General features: G+C 41.0%; 1 protein-coding gene across 1 annotated transcript; it reads left to right on the top strand.

Annotated features, from left to right (window-relative positions):
* The first annotated feature begins 13030 nt into the window (after nt 1-13030).
* Nucleotides 13031-24416, top strand: OSTC (oligosaccharyltransferase complex non-catalytic subunit). The gene is made up of 4 exons (XM_030864094.2): nt 13031-13238; nt 16901-16994; nt 18686-18883; nt 23841-24416. Exons 1-4 carry the CDS (start codon nt 13100-13102, stop codon nt 23857-23859), a joined length of 450 nt encoding a protein of 149 aa, XP_030719954.1. The 5' UTR covers nt 13031-13099; the 3' UTR covers nt 23860-24416.
* Nucleotides 24417-24866: the final 450 nt, after the last annotated feature.

The following is a 24866-nucleotide window of genomic DNA, read 5'->3' as shown; positions in this document are numbered from 1 at the left end:
TCAGGTATTGTATTGTTCATCTCTGTGTGTTTGTTCTTTAATTCTTCTAGATCTTTGTTAAACATTTCTTGCATCTTCTTGATCTTTGCCTCCATTCTTTTTCCAAAGTCCTGGATCATCTTCACTCTCATTATTCTGAATTCTTTTTCTGGAAGTTTGCCTGTCTACCTTTCATTTAGTTGTTTTTCTGCGGTTTTATCTTGTTCCTTCATCTGGTACCTAGCCCTCTGCCTTTTCATCTTGTCTATCTTTCTGTGAATGTGGTTTTTTTTCCACAGGCTGCAGGATTGTCATTCTTCTTGCTTCTGCTGTTTGCCTTCTGGTGGATGAGGTTATCTTATGTTAATTAATTTTTTAAAAAATCTGGATACCTATGCCACAATGTAATCCACTCTTCACAGTGGCTGTCTCAAAGTCTTTGCCTCTCTCCTCGACCCAACACTCACTCCAAGTGGTCTAATAATATCTGAAAGTATGGAAACCATGAGGCATGAACTTCTGCAGCTCCCTTTCCCTCTTTGCCACCTCCAAACTTTAATGTACATAAAATTGTGGGCTTTGTAATCAGCAGAACAGGGCTCTGCCACTTTCGGATTATGTCAAGTTGAACATGTTGTCAATGTCTGTAAACCTAAGTTTCCTCATTTGAAAAAAATGGAATTAATAAACCAATTGGGTGGTTTAAAGAAGACAGCTTAATAGGACACTAAGTGTTGGTTTCTTTATGCCTTTAATCTTCTTTCTGCTCTCTTTCTTTAGAAGATGGCTCAAGGGGGACTTCCCTGGTGACACAGTGGTTAAGAATCCGCCTGCCAATGCAGGGGACACGGGTTCAATCCCTGGTCCAGGAAGATCCCACATTCCGCGGAGCAACTAAGCCCATGAGCCACAACTACTGACCCTGTGTTCTGCAATTACTGAAGCCCACACACCTAGAGCCCATGCTCTGCAACAAGAGAAGCCACCGCAATGAGAAGGCCATGCACCACAATGAAGAGTAGCCCCAGCTCACTGCAACTAGAGAAAGCCCACGCGCAACAACAAAGACCCAACACAGCCAAAAATAAAAAATTTTTTTTAAAAAAGAAGATGGTTCCAGGGACTTCCCTGGCAGTCCAGTGTTTAAGACTCTCTGCTCCCAATGCAGTGGGCATGGGTTCGATCCCTGGTTGGGACTAAGATCCCACATGCTGCACATGGCCAAAAAAAAAAAAAAAAAAAAAGACTCAAATCTTTTCCAAGGTAAACTTCACCCTGGTGGGCTCCATCCACACACTCTGACTGTGGCCCTAATTTTGCTGTTACTTACCCCCCTCTCCTCCTTCTGCCACCTTCAGTCCCTCTGTCTCCACAATTTTCTTCCTTTATCTTATACAAATGTGCCAAAGTCCCAGCATCTTTAAAAACCCCTCTCAGCTACCACCTCAGCCCTCTTCTTCCTTTCATACCCAGCTATGTTGGGAGGGATAAATCCTATACTAATTCTCTACTATTATTTTTTTAATTCCCATTCACTCCTCCCTCTGCAATCTGGCTTCTCCTGCCACCACGGTACTGAAATTAATGAATTAATTCACCAAATATATATGGGCGTTGATCATGATACCATGTTCTAGGATGGTGTCTGGTAGTAGAGTCAGATCCGCACTCAAGTCACCATAATATTGTGCACTTAATAAAATATTTACTGGACAAATGTTACCAATGACCAATTGTCAAATCCAGTGGCTTCTGTTCAGTTTCACTCCACGTGACTTGCTGGAAGCTCCCCCTCCTGAGCTTTCTCTGCTCCTGCTCTCCCATGGCCCTTTGACCTTGCTATATCTCCTTTATAGTATCCTCTTAAGTATGTGGGTGATACCCTAGGCATCGTCTTCAACTCTCTTCCCTCTCACCCTTTTAACTTTACTCTATGAACTTCCTATAATTATAGCCACATTCAGTGGGTGTGTGTGGGCACTTTTCTGGGAAGAGAGCTCATAGCTTTTATCAGCTCCATAAGGAGATCCATGATTCCTCCAAACAAAAGCCCTGCCTGCTCCATCTCTTATTTTGGCAGTTCATCCACCGATATGACTCCCACTATCACCCAGATGCTGCTGACTCCTGGATCTCTAACCCTGGCCTCTTTCCCAATCCTACCAAGGTCCACTCCTGGAGGGTCCTTCTAGAACAATAGTTCTCACCAGGCAGATGGCATGACCTCAGCATGCTGTTCCTTGTATCTCCCTCCGAGAGGCCTTGTGTGGGTTGGAGGTGATGGGCCGGGTGTGTACCCATAATCAAAGTCCCTGGGGGCACATGCTCCGACCTGGCTCTTGTATCCACCGAAGCCCTGAGTGACACTGGCCATTTCCCCAGGCTCCTCCTCCGGCTCCAGGAAAGACCTTCTTCTTTGGTCCAGCTCTTGGACAAAGCTGCAGAGTTGCCTGGGGCCATAATTCACTGTTCACTTTCACCAGAGCCTTCTCTCTCCAGAGTAACCAGGCCTCATATCTATTTGTTGATCAAATTCAACTGCTTCCACCAGTGAAAGATCTTTTGTAATCTTTCCATCACCATCAACCTCCCTGCTCTCCTCATTCCCCCTGTCTATCGCAGACACTCATCGTCTCCCATATAGACTCCCATATGAGGATCCTAAAACTTCTCTCTGCCTCACATCTTCCTGCTATTCATCCATCTTCCAAACACACAATTGACTATTTCATTTAAAAAATAATCCTTCAATAGTTTTTTATTGCCTGCATAATAAAATCTAAATGCATCATGAAAGACCCTCTACAATCAGGTTCCTCTTTCCTTTTTGAGTCATATCTCCAGCTATTCTTCCTTTACTCTCTGTTGTACACAACCACTCAGCTTCTTTTGGACTCTCCCACCTCTCTGCCTTTGCATAGGCTGGTCCTCATTCTTGAAAAGCTATTTTCTGACTCTTAAGGAATCCAGCTCTTCTTCGGTGCTCAGCGCAAAAGCGAGCTCCTCTGTAAACCTGCCTTTTCCTACTTGAGATAATGAATCACTCCAGGACTCTCAAAGCAGTTGGTGCAAACCTCCAATGAGCATGCCCTTCTCAGACAGCTCTGCCATTAATTGCGTGTGTGTTTCTCCTCTGATTAGAATGACAGTTTCCTGGAGGTAGGAATCAGATACCCCCCCTGCATAGAACAGTGCTTGTCTCCGCTACACGCTCCACAAACGCTTGATGAATAAAGGAGGAAACAAATGGTGAACATTATCATGACCAGCCCTACTGCTTGCCATTTTTGGTCCCCATCTCTCCTGAAGAGAAGGCAGATGCTTTCAGAGTATACCCACAATTTCCACAAAACAGATATTAAAATATGGAAGGGAGCTATGAGATAGAAAAGAAAGAAGATAGTAACGAATAAAAACAGTCCAAATTTTGCTTCTGATCCAACTTACTTCTCTCTAGTTAGCAGTAAGTTTGTCGTCTTGATTGGCATTTTGAGATTTTTTTCAATTTCTTAGAAAAAGCATCTTAGCTGCAATGTGAAGAGAACTGGGGCAAGAGATGATGTGAGTCTGGACTAACACGTTGTGGGGAAGATGGAGAGGTGGGAACAAACTAAAGAAACATTGGGACTTCCTTGGTGGCGCAGTGGTTAAGAATCCACCTGCCAGTGCAGGGGATGTGGGTTCGATCCCTGGTCCGGGAACTATGATCCCACATGCTGCGGAGCAAATAAGCCTGCGCACCAAAACTACTGAAGCCTGAGTGCCTAGAGCCCGTGTTCTGCAACAAGGGAAACCACCGCAATGAGAAGCCCATGCACCTCAACGAAGAGTAGCCCCCACTCGCCGCAACTAGAGAAAGCCCACGCACAGCAATGAAGACCCAACGCAGCCAAAAATAAGTAATAAGTAAATAAATAACTTTATATTTAAAAAAACCGAAAGAAATATTAAGGAAGTGCAATTGTTAAGATGACACATTGAAGGATCAAAGAGATGGAAGAGGCAAGGGTCTGTTTGTTCATTGATTCACTCAACTAATATTTAATGAGTCCTGCTACGTGTCAGCACCGTGAGAGGTGCAGGAAATTCAGTGGTGAAAAACATGTTGACCCAGACTTCAAGATGCTGAGTTTCTGATACTGCAGCTGACTATCTGATGGTGCATAGTAATAAACATCCAACCACTCTTACTTAGAATGGAAGCAAATTTGGGAAGCATTATTTATCCCTTACAGAATACAACAGTGAGCGATACCTGAGTAGAGAGACAGATATACCAATGAAACACCAGAAAGAAGATATCTGCTGTGTTCCAACAAAATGCTATTAAAAGTTTGAATCCTAATTACAAAAGTAATACATGTTTATTATAGAAAAAGTGGAAAATACATACAGTTTCAAAGAAGGGGAAAAGATCTATAATTTCATCACATAGCTATTAATAACCTTTATGTCCCTTCAGACTTTTTTCAACATATAATGCCCAGAAAATGCATACAATATCAACTGGGCCAATACCCTAAATACAATTTTGTGGTCTGATTTTCATAATTTTAAATTTGTTATGAACATCTGTCCATTTCAGAAGATAAAATTCTGCAGTATCATTTTTAATGGTTATGTAGTATTCTACCATACGGATGCTTCATAATTCATTTAGTTAATGTGCTATTTTCAATTGAATATTTTAAATGTTTCATAAGGAACTGATAATTAGGTGGAAATTTATTTCACTAGCTTAAAAAGTGTCTAAAAATAATTGTGTCACTTGGGGATCACACTGATTCAGAACTACACAGTAAAGGGATTCTGGGAAATATAGTTCCAGCTTAGCTAAATTGATATGATACAAATCCACCACAGTCTATCCCTTGTCAACTTGGCATCCATGTTTACCTTTTTGAACTGTATTTAACTTAATTTTCAAGTAAGAGAAATAGTAACAATTTGCTTCTTCCTAACATAATGCAACTATCCCTCATACGACTGTAACATGGTCTCTCCAAAGAGAAAAAAAACGTCCTTTTATCCATTTTGGGGTGATAATCATCTGTCTTCTAGATAAGTCATATTCCTTCTTTGATATCCAGTAACTTAAATACTGAGAGGTTAAATACCATCAGCAAATATTCTATACATGGCAGGAGAATGGGAGGGAAAAAAGAGAAAAATGGTGAATATACGTATAAATATATTCGTATCAAAATAAAGAAAACTCCTCATAACTATTACAGTGCTTATTCCTACAACTGTTCACATGGGCATAGCTGGTATTTATAGCTACAGTCTGCCACTACTCATTCCATATTCCCCTTGCCCTCAGCAAAAAACTTCAGCTAGTTGTGGTTTCTTGCCTGCCAGAGTGACCTAAACCTTAATTCCTGAAAGGTCTGAGCCATTAAGAGCCCTGCCCCTATGCGGTTGTTAAGTTTTCCATAGACTTTAATCACAGAATACGGAGGTACTGAGAGGCATCTCAGGGGACCTCCTGCATTCTAGACACACTCTTCCTTACTGCCGTTTTGTGGTGGCAATATAATTGGTTGTCAGGGTCAACCTGCCCTAGTCAATACAGTACCCCCTACTTGCCTTTTTTTTTTTTTGCGGTACACGGGCCTCTCACTGTTGTGGCCTCTCCCGTTGCGGAGCACAGGCTCCGGACGCGCAGGCTCAGCGGCCATGGCTCACGGGCCCAGCAGCTCCGCGGCATGTGGGTTCTTCCTGGACCGGGGCACGAACCCGTGTCCCCTGCATCGGCAGGCGGATTCTCAACCACTGCGCCACCAGGGAAGCCCCCACTTGCCTTTTGATTCAATGGCATGAGACACTGAGGGGCAAGGTGACAGTCTCATTTCTGTTTAATGGAACCATTGAAGTGTCCCTTGGTGGAAGCATTCCTCCCTTAAGACTAAAACTTCTAGACCAGCAGATCCCTAAGCTGTAGGGAATGGGAAGCAAAAAATTCACTAGTGGATCACTAGAAGTAACCGTGAGAGGAGTCATTCCCATCTTTGACACTTGATTCCTGGACTTGGTGAATCCTGGCTCTAAGAGAAAGAGCATCATATATCGATCACTTATTCACAGCACATGCTTCATCTTAGAAGACATTGTCCTAGTCCCAGAAGGTGCTGACATTAATCTGGCATCATAACTGACTTTTCAAAAGCCCATTCCGCCATTCCACACAGCTGCTTCAAGGTGATGGTGCACACGATAAAACCAGTGAATTCCATGAACATGAGACAAACGCCACAGTTCATCTGCTGTCAAACAAGTTTCTTGGCCAGAAGCAGTGCTGTGTGGTTTAACATGATGCTGAATAAGGCATTCCTCAAGTCCACACAATAGTGATTTTGGTAGCCGCGTTGTGAGCAAGGGAGGAAAATTTGTATCCAGTGTAAATATCTGTTTCAGTAAGAACCAAGTGCCTACTGGAAATGTTCTTATGTAATTAACCCACTAATAAGTGGGTGACTCATCTTCCGGGAGAATGGTGCCAGACTGGGACTCATTGTTGATTTCTACTGTTGGCAGGTTGGGCACTCAGCAGTGGCTCTAGCCAGATCAGCCTTGATGAGTGAAAGTCCATGCATAACCTGCATCCCTGCTGCCAGGGCCCTTTGTTTGTGGACTTGCTGGGCGAGGACAGGAGTGACTGGGGAAAGAGGGTGACTGATGTCCACAAGATGGGTCTCTTATCCACCCGATTATGAATGTCATTCCCTACATAGGTTGCTCTTTGGTGCATAGTCACATGGGGTACAAATATCTTCACACTTCATACCTATGTAGAGAGGTTTATCCATATGTCTCTCCTCCAGACATCCTTAATAACTTTCCAATTGTATTCCTTCTAATTCCCTGGCCATCCATTCAGCCAAATGATTAGCCACTGCCCATGAATCACTACAGAACCGCAACTCTGGCCATCACTCCTTCCAGGCAAAATGAATATCCAAGCGCAGTGCTAACATTCTGCCCATTGGGAAGATTTCCTCTCATCAGTTGCTTCAAGGGAGGCTGTAGTGCAAAGCCATTTACTTTCAGGTAGTGCCAGCATCTTGTGCAGAACTATCTGTAAAACAGTCCCCAGTGTTTTCTTCTTCAGTTAACTGCTCATGGGGCACTCTCCATAATGCCATGTGTACAGGCGGAGAGAGAAGAGGCAATGTGGCAGGAATGTGGGTCATGTGGATCTAGAATGTTTCTCATGCAACTTACGTGCACCTTCAGGACCTACTCAAGCCTGATCTCCTGCGTAACACTTTCATTTGTTGATTGAGTGCTGCTGTGGGTACCCACATTTATAAGTTGATAGGTCAGACAATGCCAAATTGGTGATGGCTGGTTCAGGCTTTATGGTGACTTGTTGCCCATGGTCAATAGCTGAGTCTCCACTAACGCCCAGTGGCAAACCAGAATCTATTTCTCATAGTAGATTATTTATCTGCGGAGGCTGGCATAAGTTTATGCTAAAATTCTTAGCTCTCCATTCTGTGATGCATCTCAAGGGGCATGTCAAAAGCTTCACAGAGCATCCCTATGTGCCACAGACATCACAAATGACATTGGATCTGCTGTGTCATATGGCCCAAGTGACAGAGCAGTTTGCTTGGCTGGCTGGGCTTGTTGCATAGCCTTTGCCGTTCCGGGTCCTACTCAAAACTAGCAACTTATTGGATTACTCACTAAATAAATAGGAATAACATGACCAAATGAGGTATATGTTGTCTCCAAAATCCCAAGTAGCTCCCTAAGCATTCATGGTGCATCTTTCTTAGTGGAAGGAGGAATCAATGTAGCGACTATCCTTTACCTTGGAAGGAATATCTCACATGTTATAAGTTACTAGACCCTTAGAAATTTCAGTGAGAAGCCCCTGATGTTTTATTGTGCTTGTTTTCCATCCTTTATCATGCGTGTGTCTTACCAACGTATCTAGTGTTCTTGCTACTTAGATCACTAGGTCCAATCATCATATCATCAATGCAATGGCATATAGCCTGCAAAGGAAAAGGCAATAAAAAAAAAGTTCCTGAAAATCAGATTAGGACATAGGGTTGGAAATTTGACATGGTCCTGAGATAGGGCTGTGAATGTGTATTGCTGACCCTCCCAGTTGAAAACAAACTTCTTCTGATGGCCTTTCCCAATGTACAGATCAAAAGACATTTGACAGATCAATAGCCACCTAACAGGTGTCAGGGGGTGTGACATGCTCCAGCAGTGAAACCCCACGTGGAACAGCAGCTGCAGTTGGAGGCACCGCATGATTCAGTTTACATTCATTCATTGTTGTTCTCCAAGATTCATCCTTCCTTAAAAAGGACAAACTGGCTAACTGAATGTAATGTGCTAGGAATTCTTCTCTGCATCTTTCAAGTCCTTGATGGTGACATCAATCTCTGCATTCACTTCTGATTTATTGTTTTGGAAGGTAAAGGCAGTTCTATTGGTTCCACTTCGCCTTTCCTACCGTTAGAGCCCTCACTCTGTGGGTCAGAAACCAAGGTGGGGATTCTTCCAGACCTGAGTACATTTACTCCAATTGTGCATTCCCGAACTAATCCCAGGGGCCTCACTACCTCTGGAAGGAAAACTAAAATGAGAGCAGTGATGAAAGGAAATTGTTCCATGTGTGTCTCTGTTGTTACAGTGGGCATGTACCTATGTTTTATTTGCAAATTTTGATTTTCAAAGTTTAAAACAATGACAGAAATAACAAAATCCACAATTTCATATCACATTAGAAAGAGTTTGTATAGATCATGAGACATGATAATGCCTCACACAGTGACCGGCATAGAGTTATCACTCAATAAATACTTGCTGAGCTGGGGAAATAAACATACCCTTGCATATGCGGAACCCAGAGGGAAAGAGCATAGTTCAAAGGGATTGTCATCTTGCAAAATGTCCTTGGAAATAAATCTAGGATAAAATTGTGTACTATCATCTGACAGAAACAAAGCTACTAATTTCCTCTCTAGTACATATTTAAATAAACTGAAGTCACACTGAAGTCAGTAGTATTAATAGCCTTGGTAGCTCTGGTTTGTTTAGAATTTCGTTAAAAACTTATTTGTAGGGTTTCCCTTCTCTTTTGACTGGCAGAGCCATTCCTGACTTCAAGGCTTTTTAGTATGGCTTTCTACGTTAAACATGCTCCTTTTTTCCTTGAGTTTAGATTTGATTGTGCACAGTAAAAATTTGTCAGTTTTGTTTTTATATGCAGCTTAAAATGATAGGCTCTACTGTACATAATGGTTTTTTCTTTTCTTTTCTTTTAAATTTTATTTTATTTTTGGCTGTGTCGGGTCTTAGTTGTGGGATCCTTGTTGCTGCATGCGGAAATTTTCGTTGCAGCGCGCAGGCTTCTCTCTAGTTGTGGTGCGCGGATTTTCTCTCTCCAGTTGTGGTGCGTGGGCTCTGTAGCTTGTGGCACACGGGCTCAGTAGTTGTGGCGCGCGGGCTTAATTGCCCTGCGGCACGTGGGATCTTACTTCCCGGACGAGGGATCGAACCCACGTCCCTTGCATTGGAAGGCGGATTCTTAACCGCTGGACCACCAGGGAAGTCCCCATAAAGTTTTAAGTACTTGTTTCTTCCAACATTTGTCCTTTCTTCATTTACATACAACAGCCCCCCCGCTGAATAAGATTCTGCTTATTTAAGGGCATACTCTAATGCCCATGCTTATATTCATTATTTGTTTGGTTTTCAGTTACAAAGTTTATGTTGTGTTTAAACAAAACATTTTCTATAGGAAGATTGTTGGTTAGGACACAGATGGTAACAGATGTGCAAATTTTACTCATGAAAGATTTCTTTTTTACTTGGTTTGTATAACATTACAAACTCAAGTTGGAAAATACTTGAAAGTTTAAGATGTTAAAAAAATAGTGAATTGGTTCCTGGAACAAACTTACCTTTCAGAACAGAGTAAAGAGGTAACAGTAATAATTCGATATATAGATGAATGTGATATGTTCTGACTTGGCAGTTTTATTTTGTATTAATAAATTTATATTTTTTTAAAACTTCTGTGTTTTTTCTACAATGTATATGTAATTATTTGGCCCCAGAATATATAAGAGGAAGGATAATTATATAAATTTGTCTCATCTTAAACAGCTGAAATCTGTTTTATATTTAGGGCAATTGCCTTTAGTTCTCATCCAATCACAGAATATACTTTTTGAGTTTGTTTTACTTCCCACGCCTCAGTTTTGTCATATGTAAAGTGGTGACATTAGTAATTACCTAATAGAATTGTCATGAAGAATAAGTAAGAACTAACATAAATGACAACATAATATATCTGCCAAGAGGTGGTTAATTAATGTTAGTTTCCGGGGCTTCCCTGGTGGTGCAGTGGTTAAGAATCTGCCTGCCAGTGCAGGGGACACGGGTTCGAGCCATGGCCCAGGAAGATCTCACATGCCGCAGAGCAACTAAGCCCGTGCACCACAACTACTGAGCCTGTGCTCTAGAGCCCGCGAGCCACAACTACTGAAGCCCGCGCGCCTAGAGCCCGGGCTCCGCAACAAGAGAAGCCACCGCAATGAGAAGCCCGTGCACTGCAACAAAGAGTAGATCCCGCTTGCCGCATCTAGAGAAAGCCCACGCACAGCAACAAGGACACAGCGCAGCCAAAAATAAAATAAAATAAATACATTAAAAAAAAGAATAATTAAAAAACTGTTAGTTTCCTTTCTGAAGATATAAAGGAAGCTTTAAAACTTTTTTTATAAATGTATTTATTTTATTTTATTTATTTTTGGCTGCATTGGGTCTTCATTGCTGTGCGCGGGCTTTCTCTATTTGGGGTGAGTGGGGGCTACTCTTCGTTGTGGTGCGCAAGCTTCTCATTGTGGTGGCTTCTCTTGTTGCGGAGCATGGACTCTAGGTGCACAGGCTTCAGTAGTTGTGGATTGTGGGCTCAGTAGTTGTGGCTCGCGGGCTCCAGAGCGCAGGCTCAGTAGTTGTGCCTTGTGGGCTTAGTTGCTCTGTGGCATGTGGGGTCTTCCCGGACCAGGGCTCGAACCCGTGTCCCCTGCATTGGCAGGCAGATTCTTAACCACTGCACCACCAGGGAAGTCCCAGGAAGCTTAAAAACTTTTAATTTCTATGTTTTTCCTTATTTTCTCAAGGCAACATATTTTTAATTGTTCCAAAGTTTTCCTTGTTTATATAACTATGGGAATTTCAGAAACATTCTGCTTTATAGTCCCCAGAAAAACTTCCTATGTGTAAATGCTGGCTGTGGTGTAAACACCCTTTATTACTGGTGTTATTAGTGACCCTCTCATAATCTAAGATTAACATCCCTTCCTTAATACACACTGAGTAAGACTCAGGGGGAGACTCTCACAATTTTTTTTTTTTTACATCTTTATTGGCGTATAATTGCTTTACAATGGTGTGTTAGTTTCTGCTTTACAACAAAATGAATCAGTTATATATATACATATGTTCCCATATCTCTTCCCGCTTGCGTCTCCCTCCCTCCCACCCTCCCTATCCCACCCCTCCAGGCGGTCACAAAGCACGGAGCTGATCTCCCTGTGCTATGCGGCTGCTTCCCGAGACTCTCACTGTTAAACAATCAGAGCAGCAAGCCTCATCTGTATTTAGAGTTAGATGCTGCAATGTTTTATAAATATTTTTACTACTGTGGTATTTAAACAATTTCTCAGTAATCGAGTCACTAAAGTGCAGAACCAATGCATACCATCCTGTAAAACACCATGAGCTCAGTAACAAACAAAAACCATAAAAATATTGGCTCAATTATAAAGATATCAGTCTCTCCTGGATTTATATAACCAGTCACTTTGAACTCTTATTCCAAAAGAAAACAGGTATTAGCAGTATCTTAAGAGAGTATATAAAAAACAAAAACTAAACAGAAAACAAACAAACAAAAATGTTTAGGCTATCTAGTCCATCCCCAAAGACAAATTTTCCATCAAATATTTTCATCCACTTGGATTGTAAACATAGCCCAGGCAAGAGATGATGGTGGCTTCCACTAGGGTGGTAAATATGGAATGGAGAAAAGTGGATGAATTTAAGATATTTTTGATAGTACAACCAAAAAGATCTGCTAATACTTTGGATACGGAGGTTTAAAAAAGAGAGAAATCAGGACGATTTCAAGATTTTTGGGCTGAAATATTTTAGCATTTACGAAAATAGCAGAGGACACTGGTTATTTAAAATAGTATTTTAGGGGCTTCCCTGGTGGCGCAGTGGTTGGGAGTCCGCCTGCCGATGCAGGGGACATGGGTTCGTGCCTCGGTCTGGGAGGATCCCACGTGCCGCGGAGCGGCAGGGCCCGTGAGCCATGGCCGCTGGGCCTGCGCGTCCGGAGCCTGTGCTCCGGGACAGGAAAGGCCACGGCGGTGAGAGGCCCGCGTACGGCAAAAAAAAAAAAAAAAAAAAAAAATAGTATTTTGGTCACGTCAAGGTATCCGCTTTAGACATCTTGTGGAGATGTCCTCTTGACCTTTGTGATAGAGCTAAACTAGATATGTATTTTTAATTTTATAATACATTAATTTAACAATTATTAGTAACAATTATTACTACTGTCACCACTGCTACATCAGGAAGTAAAAGCTCAGCAACGTAGGACTTTCTCAAGCTCTTGAAAAACCCGCTAATAAAAAAGGCAGAGCTTTCCAAACGTCCCCCATTCATCCTCTGGCTCTGGGAACTTAGAGCGTCCTGCGTCCAATCAGCTTCCAAACCCCCAGCATCAGCAAGTGGGAGGGGCTCAGATCGATCCTGGTCCTTCTGCGGCTCCGGCTTGGCCACGTCTGAAGGCATGCAGGTCCTGGAAGGTACAGAAATCACATGTTTATTCATTGGTTATAACTGAGCTTCTTACTCAAATTTATGTTTCACAAGATTCAATAATACATACTTTTAATTCATGTCACTTATCCGTTTTTATAGTTTCTTCTTTTCTTCTATGGGTGTTAACTCTGCCTCCGAGCGTTGCGGACCTGCCGTTCCCTTCCCCGCGCACGCGCCGGGGGAAGAGCGGGCGGGCCTGTTGCCGGGGGGAGTGTGGGACTGGCGGCCGACCGCTGCTCGTGCCCCCACCAACATGGAGAGTTTGTACCGAATCCCGTTCTTAGTGCTCGAATGTCCCAACCTGAAGCTGAAGAAGCCGCCCTGGGTGCACATGCCGTCGGCCATGACGGTGTACGCTCTGGTGGTGGTGTCTTACTTCCTCATCACCGGAGGTAACTCGTCCTGCCTGGGGCCCGAGAGGCGCTGAGGCGCGGGGAGCCGGCCCGCCCTCGGGGCGCGTCTGTTCGGCTCTCAGCCCGGGAAAGCATCGCTCTCCTCTCGATCTTTTCCGAGGGTGGAGGGAAACTCTGGGGTCCCGCGTGTTAACGGCCCAAAGGTTTATTTGCCCTCACGCCCTGTCCTGTATCTTGAGGGGGCTCCTGTTCTCGCTCCCATTGCCTTCCGTCTCCTGACCTCTTAGCCAGGCGGTCCGAGCCGAATAATATATTTTTCAAGCCCAGATTGTTGCTCCTTTTATTGAATGCCGTGAGTTATTTGACAAAGGCCCTGGGAAAATCTCTTTTGGCCCATTCTACTTCCACGGTTGGTCAGGAGGGTGTGGGACTGTTACCTTCTCTTTGTCTACGGTCCCTGGAAGTTTGGAAGAGACTTGACAGCCTTTAGGTTTGTTAGCTCAAACCTAAGGGTTCGGTGTTGCTTTTGCCCCGATCAACAATAAGTATGAATGTAATCTTTCGAAACCACAGTTTTGATAAATATTTGAGATTGGAGATAGATTTGCAGAAGATATCGCGTATTTGAGAGATCGGAAGTTGAAAATTTAAAGAATAAGGAAAATAGCATTACCGTTGAACACTGCATTGTCATTTTATCCTGTCCTTTGCAAAAGGGGCGTCGCTTTGTATAGTGGTGAGTTGGCAATCCGGCTACAGTCTTTTCATAGCTACCACCCTTTCAAGCCGCAGTTCCATGATTTACTCAACGCTGCTACTGCACTTTTAGATTTTGGGAAGTGGGGTACTTAATTTGGAAATGATAAAATTAAAGCTCCACAGATTAGGGACAGCAAGAGCAGCTGGTTCTGTTTTTAAGGGAATAGTCAGACATCTTCATTTTCATAGATGTCTTGTGAAAATAGTTGGTACTGAGGAGGGAAGTATCTGAAATCATGCAGGCTTAGTTCTAGAATGAACATTTGGATTTACCCTCCTCCCAAATCTAGAACAGTGGCAGTTAACTTATGTTCATTTAAATAAATTACGTTTAAAATATTTTTTATGTTGGTAAGATACTGTCCTAACATTGCATTAGCGTTCACATTTGCTCAGCACATTAATAGGTGCTGGATTGAATAAACAAAATTTAAAATGCATGTGGCATTTTTTTTTTTTTTTTTAGTAAGTCTTCATCTGCTAGAAATCTTTCCTGTAACCCTTACCTCCCTTGGAGCCAGGGCCTTTGCTGGAAGCCTCACAGTTTTCACTCTGGGCACTTTTTCCATCTGTGTTTGTAATGGGGAGATTCTTTGCCCTAATTTCTGGGGTAAAGTGAAAGGACACCTTTTAGTGGCCAAGGCCATGAGCTGTCTCATACAAGGAATCGGTTTTGCCACTGGAAAGGAGTCTTCTAGAAACTGAGTGTACCTTTATAAATAAACAATATTTATTGCTGAGAAATATTCATCAAATAATGTACTGAGTTCCTGTTAAGTTCCAGGCATTAGGTACTGGAGGCAACAATGAATGAAACAGATAAGGGCCCTGCCCTCCTGAAGCTTATAATGTCATTGGTTGAGATACGTTAAATATCACATAAATCTTTCTCCATTACATTAGTTTTTCCACTGCAAGTTGCCATGAGTGCATTGAAGGAAAAGAACAAGAGGTTATGTAAAAACAATCAGACTTAGGAACATCATTTACATTCGAATGTGGTTTCTGAGAAAATGACATGTTAGCCAAAATTTGAAAGATTGGGGAAAAGCGTATCTAGGCAGAGGGGAAAGTATGGACAAGTGTGGGACTGAGATATCAATTAGGTGGGTTTTGTAGTGACTTAGAGTAGACAAGGTTGGTGGCACTAGAGATGGAGGAATGTATAATGAAAGATATTTTGGAAATAGATTCAGTGGATCTTGATGATGATTGATTGGATGTGGGGGGAGAATGACATGTGAAGGAAGTTTCCTGGTGTCTAGTTTGAGCACCAAGTAGGTGGAAGTGTCATTTTCTGAGACTAGAGAAATGAAGTTTTTTTGGTTGGGAATGGTGAACCCAGATGTCACTTTGGGATAAATAATAGTTGGACATAACCAAATATAATTAGTTGGATATGTCAAGTTTGCAGATAGGAGTCTAGAACTGAGAAAAGAGGTTTGTGTTGAAATTAGTCAATAACAGATGTTTTCTGAACTCCTCCCATGAGCCAGATATTGAAGAACATAGAGTTTCTATTCTTAGGGAGCTTACATCTAATTTTAATAGTGCTAACATGATTCGGTAGGTGTTGGCACATTGAGAATCATTAGCATAGTAAAGCCCTGGCAAGGGATAAGTTCAGTTGGAGAGAGAAGGTAGGAAAAGAAGAGCATAGTGGATCGAGCCCTAAGGAACTCCGAACGTTGAGTGGTTTTATAGCAGATGAGGCTCAGCTAGAGAGGTAGCAAGAAAACATGGACAGGAGTGTCACGGAAGCCATGAGAAGCCATCTTTTTACCCCAAGAAAATAGATTTAGTAAACTGGATCAAGCACTGCTAGGAGACCTCCTAATAAGAGAACTGAAAAGTGTCCTTTGAATTTGACAACATGGAGGCCATTAGCCTCCATGAGCAAGAGTAATATCAGTGGTGGCAGAAGCCAGATCGGAGTGAGCTGAAAAATGAAGGATGAGTGAGGAAGTGGAGACAGAGAGTTAACCTTTTTTTTTTTTTTTCCCCTCCAGAAGGAAGCCTGGCCCCCTTTCAAAAAGGAAGCATAGAAGTAGAATGTTAGCTAGGAGGATCTGGTGTCAAGGGAAAGCTGATGTAGGGAACAAGAGGTTGAAAATACAGGAAAGAGAAGAGGTAGCCCATGGAACAAAGTCTCTGAAATGGCAAGGGGGACGGAGTCCTTATTATTGCAAAAGGGATCCCATGGTGATAGGAGGAGGGACTCTTCCTCTGTTGTAGCTGGAGGTGAGGATGGATGCAGGTTCCAGTTTGTAGATTTGGTTTGGGGGGTGGGGGTGAGTTAGGGAATTCCCAAGTGATTGTTTTGTTAGTCAAAGGTGAGGGAGACAGTCTTGCTGTGCTTAAGAAAAGCTGGAGGTGGGGATGATGGAAAACAGTGAAGATAAAGAGTAGACGTTGACAGTGGGAGATTTGAGAAAGTGTTGATGGACATTAACATAAATGATCATGATGACATTATGACATAATGATGGATATTAACATTAATGATTGTGAATCTCTAGTATTGCCAGTCTGCCTAGTGGTGTGATTTTAAAACGTCTCATTTTACTTTCAAGCAAGAAAATTTCTCTAGCTACCTCTTAATTTAAAGAAACAAATCCAAGTATATGTGGAACATTTTCTTGAACTAAAAATAGCCTTTAATGTTAAATCTGCTTTATTGTGGAGTCATTCTTGAGTTTGAAACAATACTGAATGAATTTCTTTTATGTTTTGCAAGTCATTCTAAAATACTGAGTTGAATTTCTGAAGATAAATTCTGGTTTATCTGAAGTTTAGGAGGTAAGCTGGGCCTCATTTGATTATAATAATACATCAAAGCAGTCCTATTTAAATATAAATGAACCTTTAGAGACGGATAAAAACTCTAAATCTATTTTAAAATTAGGAATCCAATCTAACCTATGTTGTTGTCTTTCATTTAGGAATCATTTATGATGTTATCGTTGAACCTCCAAGTGTCGGCTCCATGACTGATGAACATGGGCATCAGAGACCAGTAGCTTTCTTGGCCTACAGGTAAAAGATATCATTTTGAATGATTTGCTGGTGGGAAGGAAGATTGCTGAGGCATGCCTGCTTATTTAAAAATACAGTGCAACCTATTGGGTGCATCTGTATTTAGACACTAGCTGTTTTAAAATGCTAAATTCAGAGATTGCAGGAAGTGGACAAGAACAAGAGTAGAAGTATATTATTTATGTATTCACTTATTAGGAAATAAAATATTTCACAGTGATTGACATGTTCACTTATTTAAAGGAGGGTATCAGTTTAAAATTCATTTATAGGCTGTTCTGGGGTCAGCAAACCACAGGTACGTGTTTATTTGTAAGTAAAGCTTTATTGGAAATACGCACACCCATTTGTTTCTGTACTATCTATGGCTGCTTTCAGGCTACTGTGTTGTGTTATACAAACCATATGGCCGGCAAGCCTAAGATATATACAATCTGGTCATTTAAGAAAAAATCTTTGGACCCCTGGATATACTATTACATAGGAAAACTAATTTTTGAGACTTGGGAGTTCCATGTAGGCAATGAACACCAAAACAGTGTGGTTTGTTTCACCTGAGCAGTGCTTCTTGTATTGCCTTATACAAGCCACTTGGTAACTATCTACCTGAACATAGCTATATGTTTGTATTTACACTTACGTTAGTGGTATTCCATGCATAGAATATTCCTGGAAAGATTACTGTGATCTCTGTGGAGGGGATATGGATGACAGGAGATCTTGATGGCAGGGAGACATTTCACATTTCACTGTCTCGTCACCTGAGTTTGAATTTTGAAACCGCTGCGTGTATTGCGTTTTCAATTAAAACAATTAGTTTAGCAAAAATGTATATACCTTCTTTATATGTGCCTATGTATAAATCATATCTTTAACAGAGAAATTTGCCTTTTGGGGTCCGTGAGCTTTCAGAACTTGAAAGTTCTTCACCCCTAGAAAAATCAGATACGTGTATATACAAAAATTTAAGGGTTTATAGATTTCTGGACATCTTTGTGGGGTTCCTGAAGCCTTAGTTAAGAACTTGCTTGCTTTTAAAAAGTTCACTTTGAAACAAGAGATTTATTAATTATTAAAACTCAGGAAACATTAACCAATTCAAAATTAATTTGAAATTGATAGTAGAAATTTAAATAACATAATTTTCAAAAACTAAAGTTCTGGGTAAAGTGTTCATGTACATATATTAGTTGGCTTTTTAAGCTAATAATTAAAATATATGAGTATTGGGAATTCCCTGGTGGTCCATTTGTTAGGACTCTGTGCTCTCACTGCTGAGGGCCCGGGTTCAATCCCTGGTCGGGAACGAAAATCCCACAAGCTGTGCGGCGTGGCCAAAAAATATATATATATGTATATATGTATATATATGAGTATTGATTTTACATAGGCAGTTGTGTTAGTTGAAGTTTGAAAGGTTTTTTTGAGCATAAGCTTCATGAAGACAAAGATTTGTGTCTGTTTTGTTCATTGTTGTGTCCCCAGAACCTAAATAGTGCTTGGTACATAATAGGCTCTCAATAAATATTTATTGAAATGAATAGCCAGAAATATGGTAAAATAGTTGTAAGGGTAATAAAAAAATAAGCACAACAATGTTTTAGCAGAAACAGGAATTTCAGTCTAAGGAAAAAGTTCTTTATTTTTCTGGGAATTTTCATTTATTGTTTGCTCTGGTCTTTCTTTTTCAGAGTAAATGGACAGTATATTATGGAAGGACTCGCATCCAGCTTCCTGTTTACAATGGGAGGTTTAGGTTTCATAATCCTGGACCGATCCAATGCACCAAACATTCCGAAGCTCAATAGATTTCTCCTTTTATTCATTGGATTCGTCTGTGTCCTATTGAGTTTTTTCATGGCTAGAGTATTCATGAGAATGAAACTGCCGTAAGTTATTAAGTACTTCGTATAATCAGCACCTTAACTTGCAAACTGGTAAAATAATTACCTGGATCTCATAAAATCATAGGAGATTTAATTTAAACCTTATTTAAACAGATGAAAATTTCGAGAACCAGAGAAATTTGTGACTTGCTCAAGGTTATAGCTATAGTTAGTAGCAAAATTGAGATGAATAGGTCTTCCTGACTGTTATCTCCATACATGTTCATGAGAAAATCCCGTTATTTTGCTGTAGCATCAGTGACCACTGACTGGAGACATTTCTCTGAAGGGCTTTTTGGTTAATCTGTAACATATGGAATTCCCACAGTAATAATAACAGTAAGGAATACTTTTGAGCCATTAATTGCTGCTGTTCTTTGAATATTGATATGAGGAAAATCCACTAAGCATTGGACAGGAAAGGAGAGTTACTGCCTCTCCAAAAAGATGGGGAAAGGATTTCATATATGTATATTAGATTATTTTGATTCAGAAAACGAACACTATCTTTAGAACAAAAATAAATTGGTTTTATGGCAACTTTTATAATTCTGTTTGAGATCTTTCATTTTAAATGTAGATGAGTCTGATCACATTTCCCTATATTCTGATTTCACCTATGGATACATTAGTAACTACAGGAACTTTGGGCAAACATATCATACAAAGATTAGCTCTTAGAAAATTCATTTTTTAGGGAATATGTTAAACATCAAGTGTCAGCTGTACTTAAAACTGATATTTTCTGATTTTATTATGAGACAGTAGAAGGGAAAATAGGAATGTGTTTGAATTACACAAGTTCACTTGTTCTGTGGCTTAACCTGTCCGTATCTATAACACATCTGGGGTAGAATGGACAGACTTTCTAGAAAGTCACAAATACTTATCCTGCACTCATGTTCCCATCTTAACCCTGCAATATGGGAAAAGAGAGCAGTGTTCTTTGTCAGCTGAATATCTTTGTGGCCATGTAGCTCCATCAGACTGCCAATGGCTCTTATTTTTGTCCTGGGAAAAATTGGGGGCATTTGTTAAATTGTACGAGGACAGAGACTCCAGCCTCCTCTTTTTTTTTTTTTTTTTGCGGTACGCGGGCCTCTCACTGCTGTGGCCTCTCCCGTTGCGGAGCACAGGCTCCGGACGCGCAGGCTCAGCGGCCATGGCTCACGGGCCCAGCCACTCCGTGGCATGTGGGACCTTCCCAGACCGGGGCACGAACCCGTGTCCCCTGCATCGGCGCATCACTGCGCCACCAGGGAAGCCCCAGCCTCCTCTTTTTGTTCCTCTTTGTTCTACCCTTGTTGCCAAAGGTATACCAATAGAAGAGTCTGAAGTTTTTCACAGCAAAACAGGAGAAGAGGAGGCTCCCAGAGAGGATAAAGAGGCTATTAAAAATTAATAATGAAAACAGAAAGAACTTTTGGAGGCATATAGCAGAACAGAAGCAGTGAGGTTGTTTTGTCCGTAGAACCAGATTTGTTCTCATTCTGCTTAAGCTTCCCATTCTTCCTTAAGGTTTTAGGTCTTCTCCTTAGGCTGTGTGTTTTTCTTTTAGCTTGAGCATTTGACTTTTAGGACAACAGGATAATTATCCTAAATTATCCTAAATTTAGGATAATTATCCTAAATTATCCTAAATTTAGGATAATTATCCTAAATTATCCTTTTAGGATAATCTACTACTTACAAAAAGGTTTTGAAAAATGTTTAATTCTCTGGATTGCTTCTGTCTTACTTTTGCAATTATTTATGTAAACATTTGTCTTTTCCACATTCTATAGGCCAGTTTCCAAGATTGTTGACTAAGGTAACAATAGGAAATTAGAAATAACAGTATACTTTCTGGGCTTCCCTGAGGGTGCAGTGGTTGAGAATCTGCCTGCTAATGCAGGGGATGTGGGTTCGAGCCCTGGTCTGGGAAGATCCCACATGCCGCGGAGCAACTAGGCCCGTGAGCCACAACTACGGAGCCCGCACGTCTGGAGCCTGTGCTCCGCAACAAGAGAGGCCGCGATAGTGAGAGGCCCACACACCGTGATGAAGAGTGGCCCCCGCTTGCCACAACTAGAGAAAGCCCTCGTACAGAAACAAAGACCCAACACAGCCAAAAATAAATAAATAATTGATATTTAAAGAAAAAAAACAGAGTATACTCTGGGTTTTGGGTGTAAATTATATTTAGATATAGTCAAAGCAGAACAATAGTCTAAATAGAAAATTGCTGCTTTTTGTAACTTGCTGTGCAGCTAAATCTAAGATTTACATTTTTAAGAGGAAGGACTTTATGATCCCCTCTTTGATATGATTTCTCATCTACAGCTCCTAATGCCTGGTACCTTGAGTGTGGAGTGGGGAGAAACAGTGGACAGTTTGGGAAAATAAGGGAAGCAACAGTGTTGCATTTTCTGGAATATTTGCAGGCCCCAAAAGAGATGATGAGCCAGGTCTGTGAGCCTACCTATTGCACATGATAGGGGTGTGGTTAGTACCACCAGCAAGAAAGGGATGTGTCTTCTTGCGCATACATTCTCTTTGAGGACCCATCGTATATGAGCAATTTGATATATAATAAATGGGACAGCAGCAACAACAAAAAGTAAAGAAACATCAGTAACCATGAGTTTTTGCAGATCAAATAAGTCACTAACATCTGAGATAAAGGTTGGCTATGCTATAAGATGCTTCATAACTTCCAGGGTTGCACGCTCACAGAGAATCTGATATCACCTTTAACAAGAGGTACCTTTAAAAAGGAGAGAACAATAGCAGTGAAATGGTACTACTAGCTTTATATTTTGTGATTTATGCTTTTTAAAAGACCTGATGTATTCTCTACTGATATAATTTTACATATTAAAACATGGCTTTATTTGATGCATAAGCATAGGTCATATACTAATTACAAGGAAGAATACCACAACGTATAACTGTATCAAGAGATGTGTGTCCAAAAGTGCATGTTCACCTATCAGTATACGCAGATGACAGGCAGCTGTCTCTAAAGAGTCCTCAGTACTTTTGTTTCATCGTGTGAGCCAGCTGTTGAGTAATTTCCACTGGTGCAAATATTAGTGGACACTTTCTTAAAATCTTCAACTTTTTTTTCTTGTGAAGCTTAGGTCTCTTTTTGTTCTTGCTGTTAGAATTATCTGACAAAGATGTTATTTTATTTATTATTATTTTTTTTTTTTTGCGGTACGCGGGCCTCTCACTGTTGTGGCCTCTCCCTTTGCGGAGCACAGGCTCCGGACGCGCAGGCTCAGGGGCCATAGCTCACAGGCCCAGCTGCGCCGCGGCATGCGGGATCTTCCCGGACCGGAGCACGAACCCGTGTCCCCTGCATCGGCAGGCGGACTCTCAACCACTGCGCCACCAGGGAAGCCCCAAAGATTTTATTTTATTTTATTGTAGGTTTAATCTTTTTAAAAACATTTTTATTCTGTATTGGAATATAGTTGATTTACAGTGTTGTATTAGTTTCAGGTGTACAGGTGTAAAGTGATTCAGTTATATATATACATATGTCTATTCTTTTTCAGATTCTTTGCTTGTGAAGCTTAGGTCTTAGAGTTTGCCTTTTGTGAAGTGTCAGGCATTACAGTAGCAAATTTATGAGGCGGTCTTCAAAGTCGATATATACACTAAGAGGCTTTTTATTTTTTATTCAGTTCTGGGGGGAGAAGTGGAGGGGAGAAGTATTGTTTGTCTCAGAGTTGTGACAGTGGTTGTGTGAGGTGAAAGTTCTCTCTGTACTCAGAGTGTGGATTGACCAGGCTGGTAGAGCAGAAGGAAAGGGATAAATGAGTTCTAAGGAGATCACATTGGCTGCATGCAGACCCAAGACCCAAGAGAGTCAGGTGAGTCCAGGAGCTGGAAGGGAGGAAATTCTTGAGTGTCTGCTCTGTGTCAGGCACTATAGTAGATCTCAGCCCTATGAAGTAGTTTTTTGTCCCCACCTTAGTGATGAAGAAATTTGAGACACTGAACTAATAATAGCTAAGGTTTGTCAAGTGCTTATTACCATGAATAGCAGTTACTGTATTCGTAGATTCTCTTATATAATCCTTAAACTCCTTTGACGTAACTCCATTTTATAGATGAGGAAACTGAGTGACGTTTGCCCATTCGTGTTAAGCTTACCCACTCGTGTTAGAGGCAGGATCAAAAGGAGGAGTTCTAAAGGCATCAGCGGGTACAGGGTGTATTCAACCCTTTCTTAATGTGGATAGTTTTACACAATCTGTTTTTTCCTTGATCCTGCAGATCCTAAATAATAGGTTGCAAGGATTTATTGCAAAAGAAAAAGTTTGGAACTTTATAAAGCAGACTTTTTTTTTTTAAAGGGGATTTCAGGGCCCAACTTGTACATTTAGTAAAAGGATTTCCTATTTGAACAGTGTGAAGTTTGACTTGCTCAACAGCTATAGCTAATGCCCGCTGCCTGCCATCAAGACATTTCCTAAAGAAACAGAGGTGCAAGGCAGACGCTTCTGCACACTGCTTCTGGAGGGCACGAGGGCTTGCCTCCCAGGCTGAACAGCTCCTGGCCCTCCTAGTTTCTCCTTTGGTAATATTAGGGTTTTCAGGAAATCTAAACCAGCTTCTTTCCATAAAAAGGTTTGTGATGTTTGTTGGCAATTGTGAGAGTCCAAAGGAAATTGATTCTGACTCTTTCTTTGACTTTTACATAACATTTTTTTCTCTTTACTTTTTTTTTCCTCATCCTCTGTTGCTTAGCATATTGGTTTGTAACTTTGTCCTTTGAGGGAGAAGGATAATGGAACCCAGACCCAGTACTGTATTTATTGGGGGGCAAGATTTGAAATAAGAACCATAATGAGGAATCACACAATTATATTTTCAGATTGTCATTTGATTCATCATAAAATTTGTTTGGGACACGTTGAAATGTTGGCTTCCTTTTCACTTTTTGTGTTTATAAATTTTATTTTTATAGGGGCTATCTGATGGGTTAGAGTGCCTTTTGTGAAGAAATCGGTGGATACTGAATTTGCTCCCGTTAATGAAGTTTTAAAGGCTGTACCAGTCCTCTGATATGAAATATGGAAAAGGATGAAAAGCAGCAGAAAAGAAACATCTAGTGAAAACAGAGGAAATGTGTTATAGCTTGGACTAGAATGTCTTCTTGGTATCAGAGACAAGCTTATCAGCATTTTTTCCTGCTGGCCTATACTGACGTACCAACGATGTTAAGTGGCATTTTCTTCTTTTTTTCATTTCTTAAAGAAAATATACTTTATTTCTACAACTATAATATTGAATAAAGTGATTATTTTTTACAACCCCCTTAACATTTTTTGGAGATGACACTTCTGACCTTCAGAAATTAATGTAAAATCAGGAAGTGAGATCCCATAAGCTGAGAACTCTGGACAGCTGATCAGCTTTCCCTGTGGTGCTTTGCCTTTAAACAGAGTGTGTGACAGTGCATCATTTCAGATATGTATGTAAGACTGTTACCTGAACAATAAGATGTATGAAAGGAGCAGAAATAAATAATTTTTCTAATTAACACCTTTTTAATTTGTCTTTTGATCAACTGATTGTATTACTCTTTGGTCTGTAATTATCCACTCCCATCTTGTGACTGTCTTAAGCTCCTGTTGGTAGCCTGAAGTCTCCAAGTGTAGTTGGCAGGATGCCTTGTGAGGTAGCAACTCCGTGTCCCTATAAATATTCCAGCACAGGCTGTCCATTTATGCCAGTGTTGTTTTAAATGTGATTGTGTTAGATGACAGTTCCCCTCAGGCATTCATCTGCAGTAATTAACACAGCTTGGAGCACGTAAAAACATCTGTAGACCAGTCTGGTCTTCCCCTAATTTCTTCTAGCCAGGTCATTTGGTTCTCCCTTAACTGGCCATGGACTTCACTTCTCTAGGGCCTCTTTAATTCTTACCCCATGATCTCTAAGTTTACAGTAAAATTTTCTCTCAGGTGGGTTTTTTTCATAATTCCAAGGC

The sequence above is a fragment of the Globicephala melas genome, chromosome 5, assembly GCF_963455315.2.
Source record: "Globicephala melas chromosome 5, mGloMel1.2, whole genome shotgun sequence".
Classification (NCBI taxonomy): Eukaryota; Metazoa; Chordata; class Mammalia; order Artiodactyla; family Delphinidae; genus Globicephala; species Globicephala melas.
The sequence above is the reverse complement of the archived record's forward strand: the minus strand, read 5'-3'. Positions and strand labels throughout refer to the sequence as shown.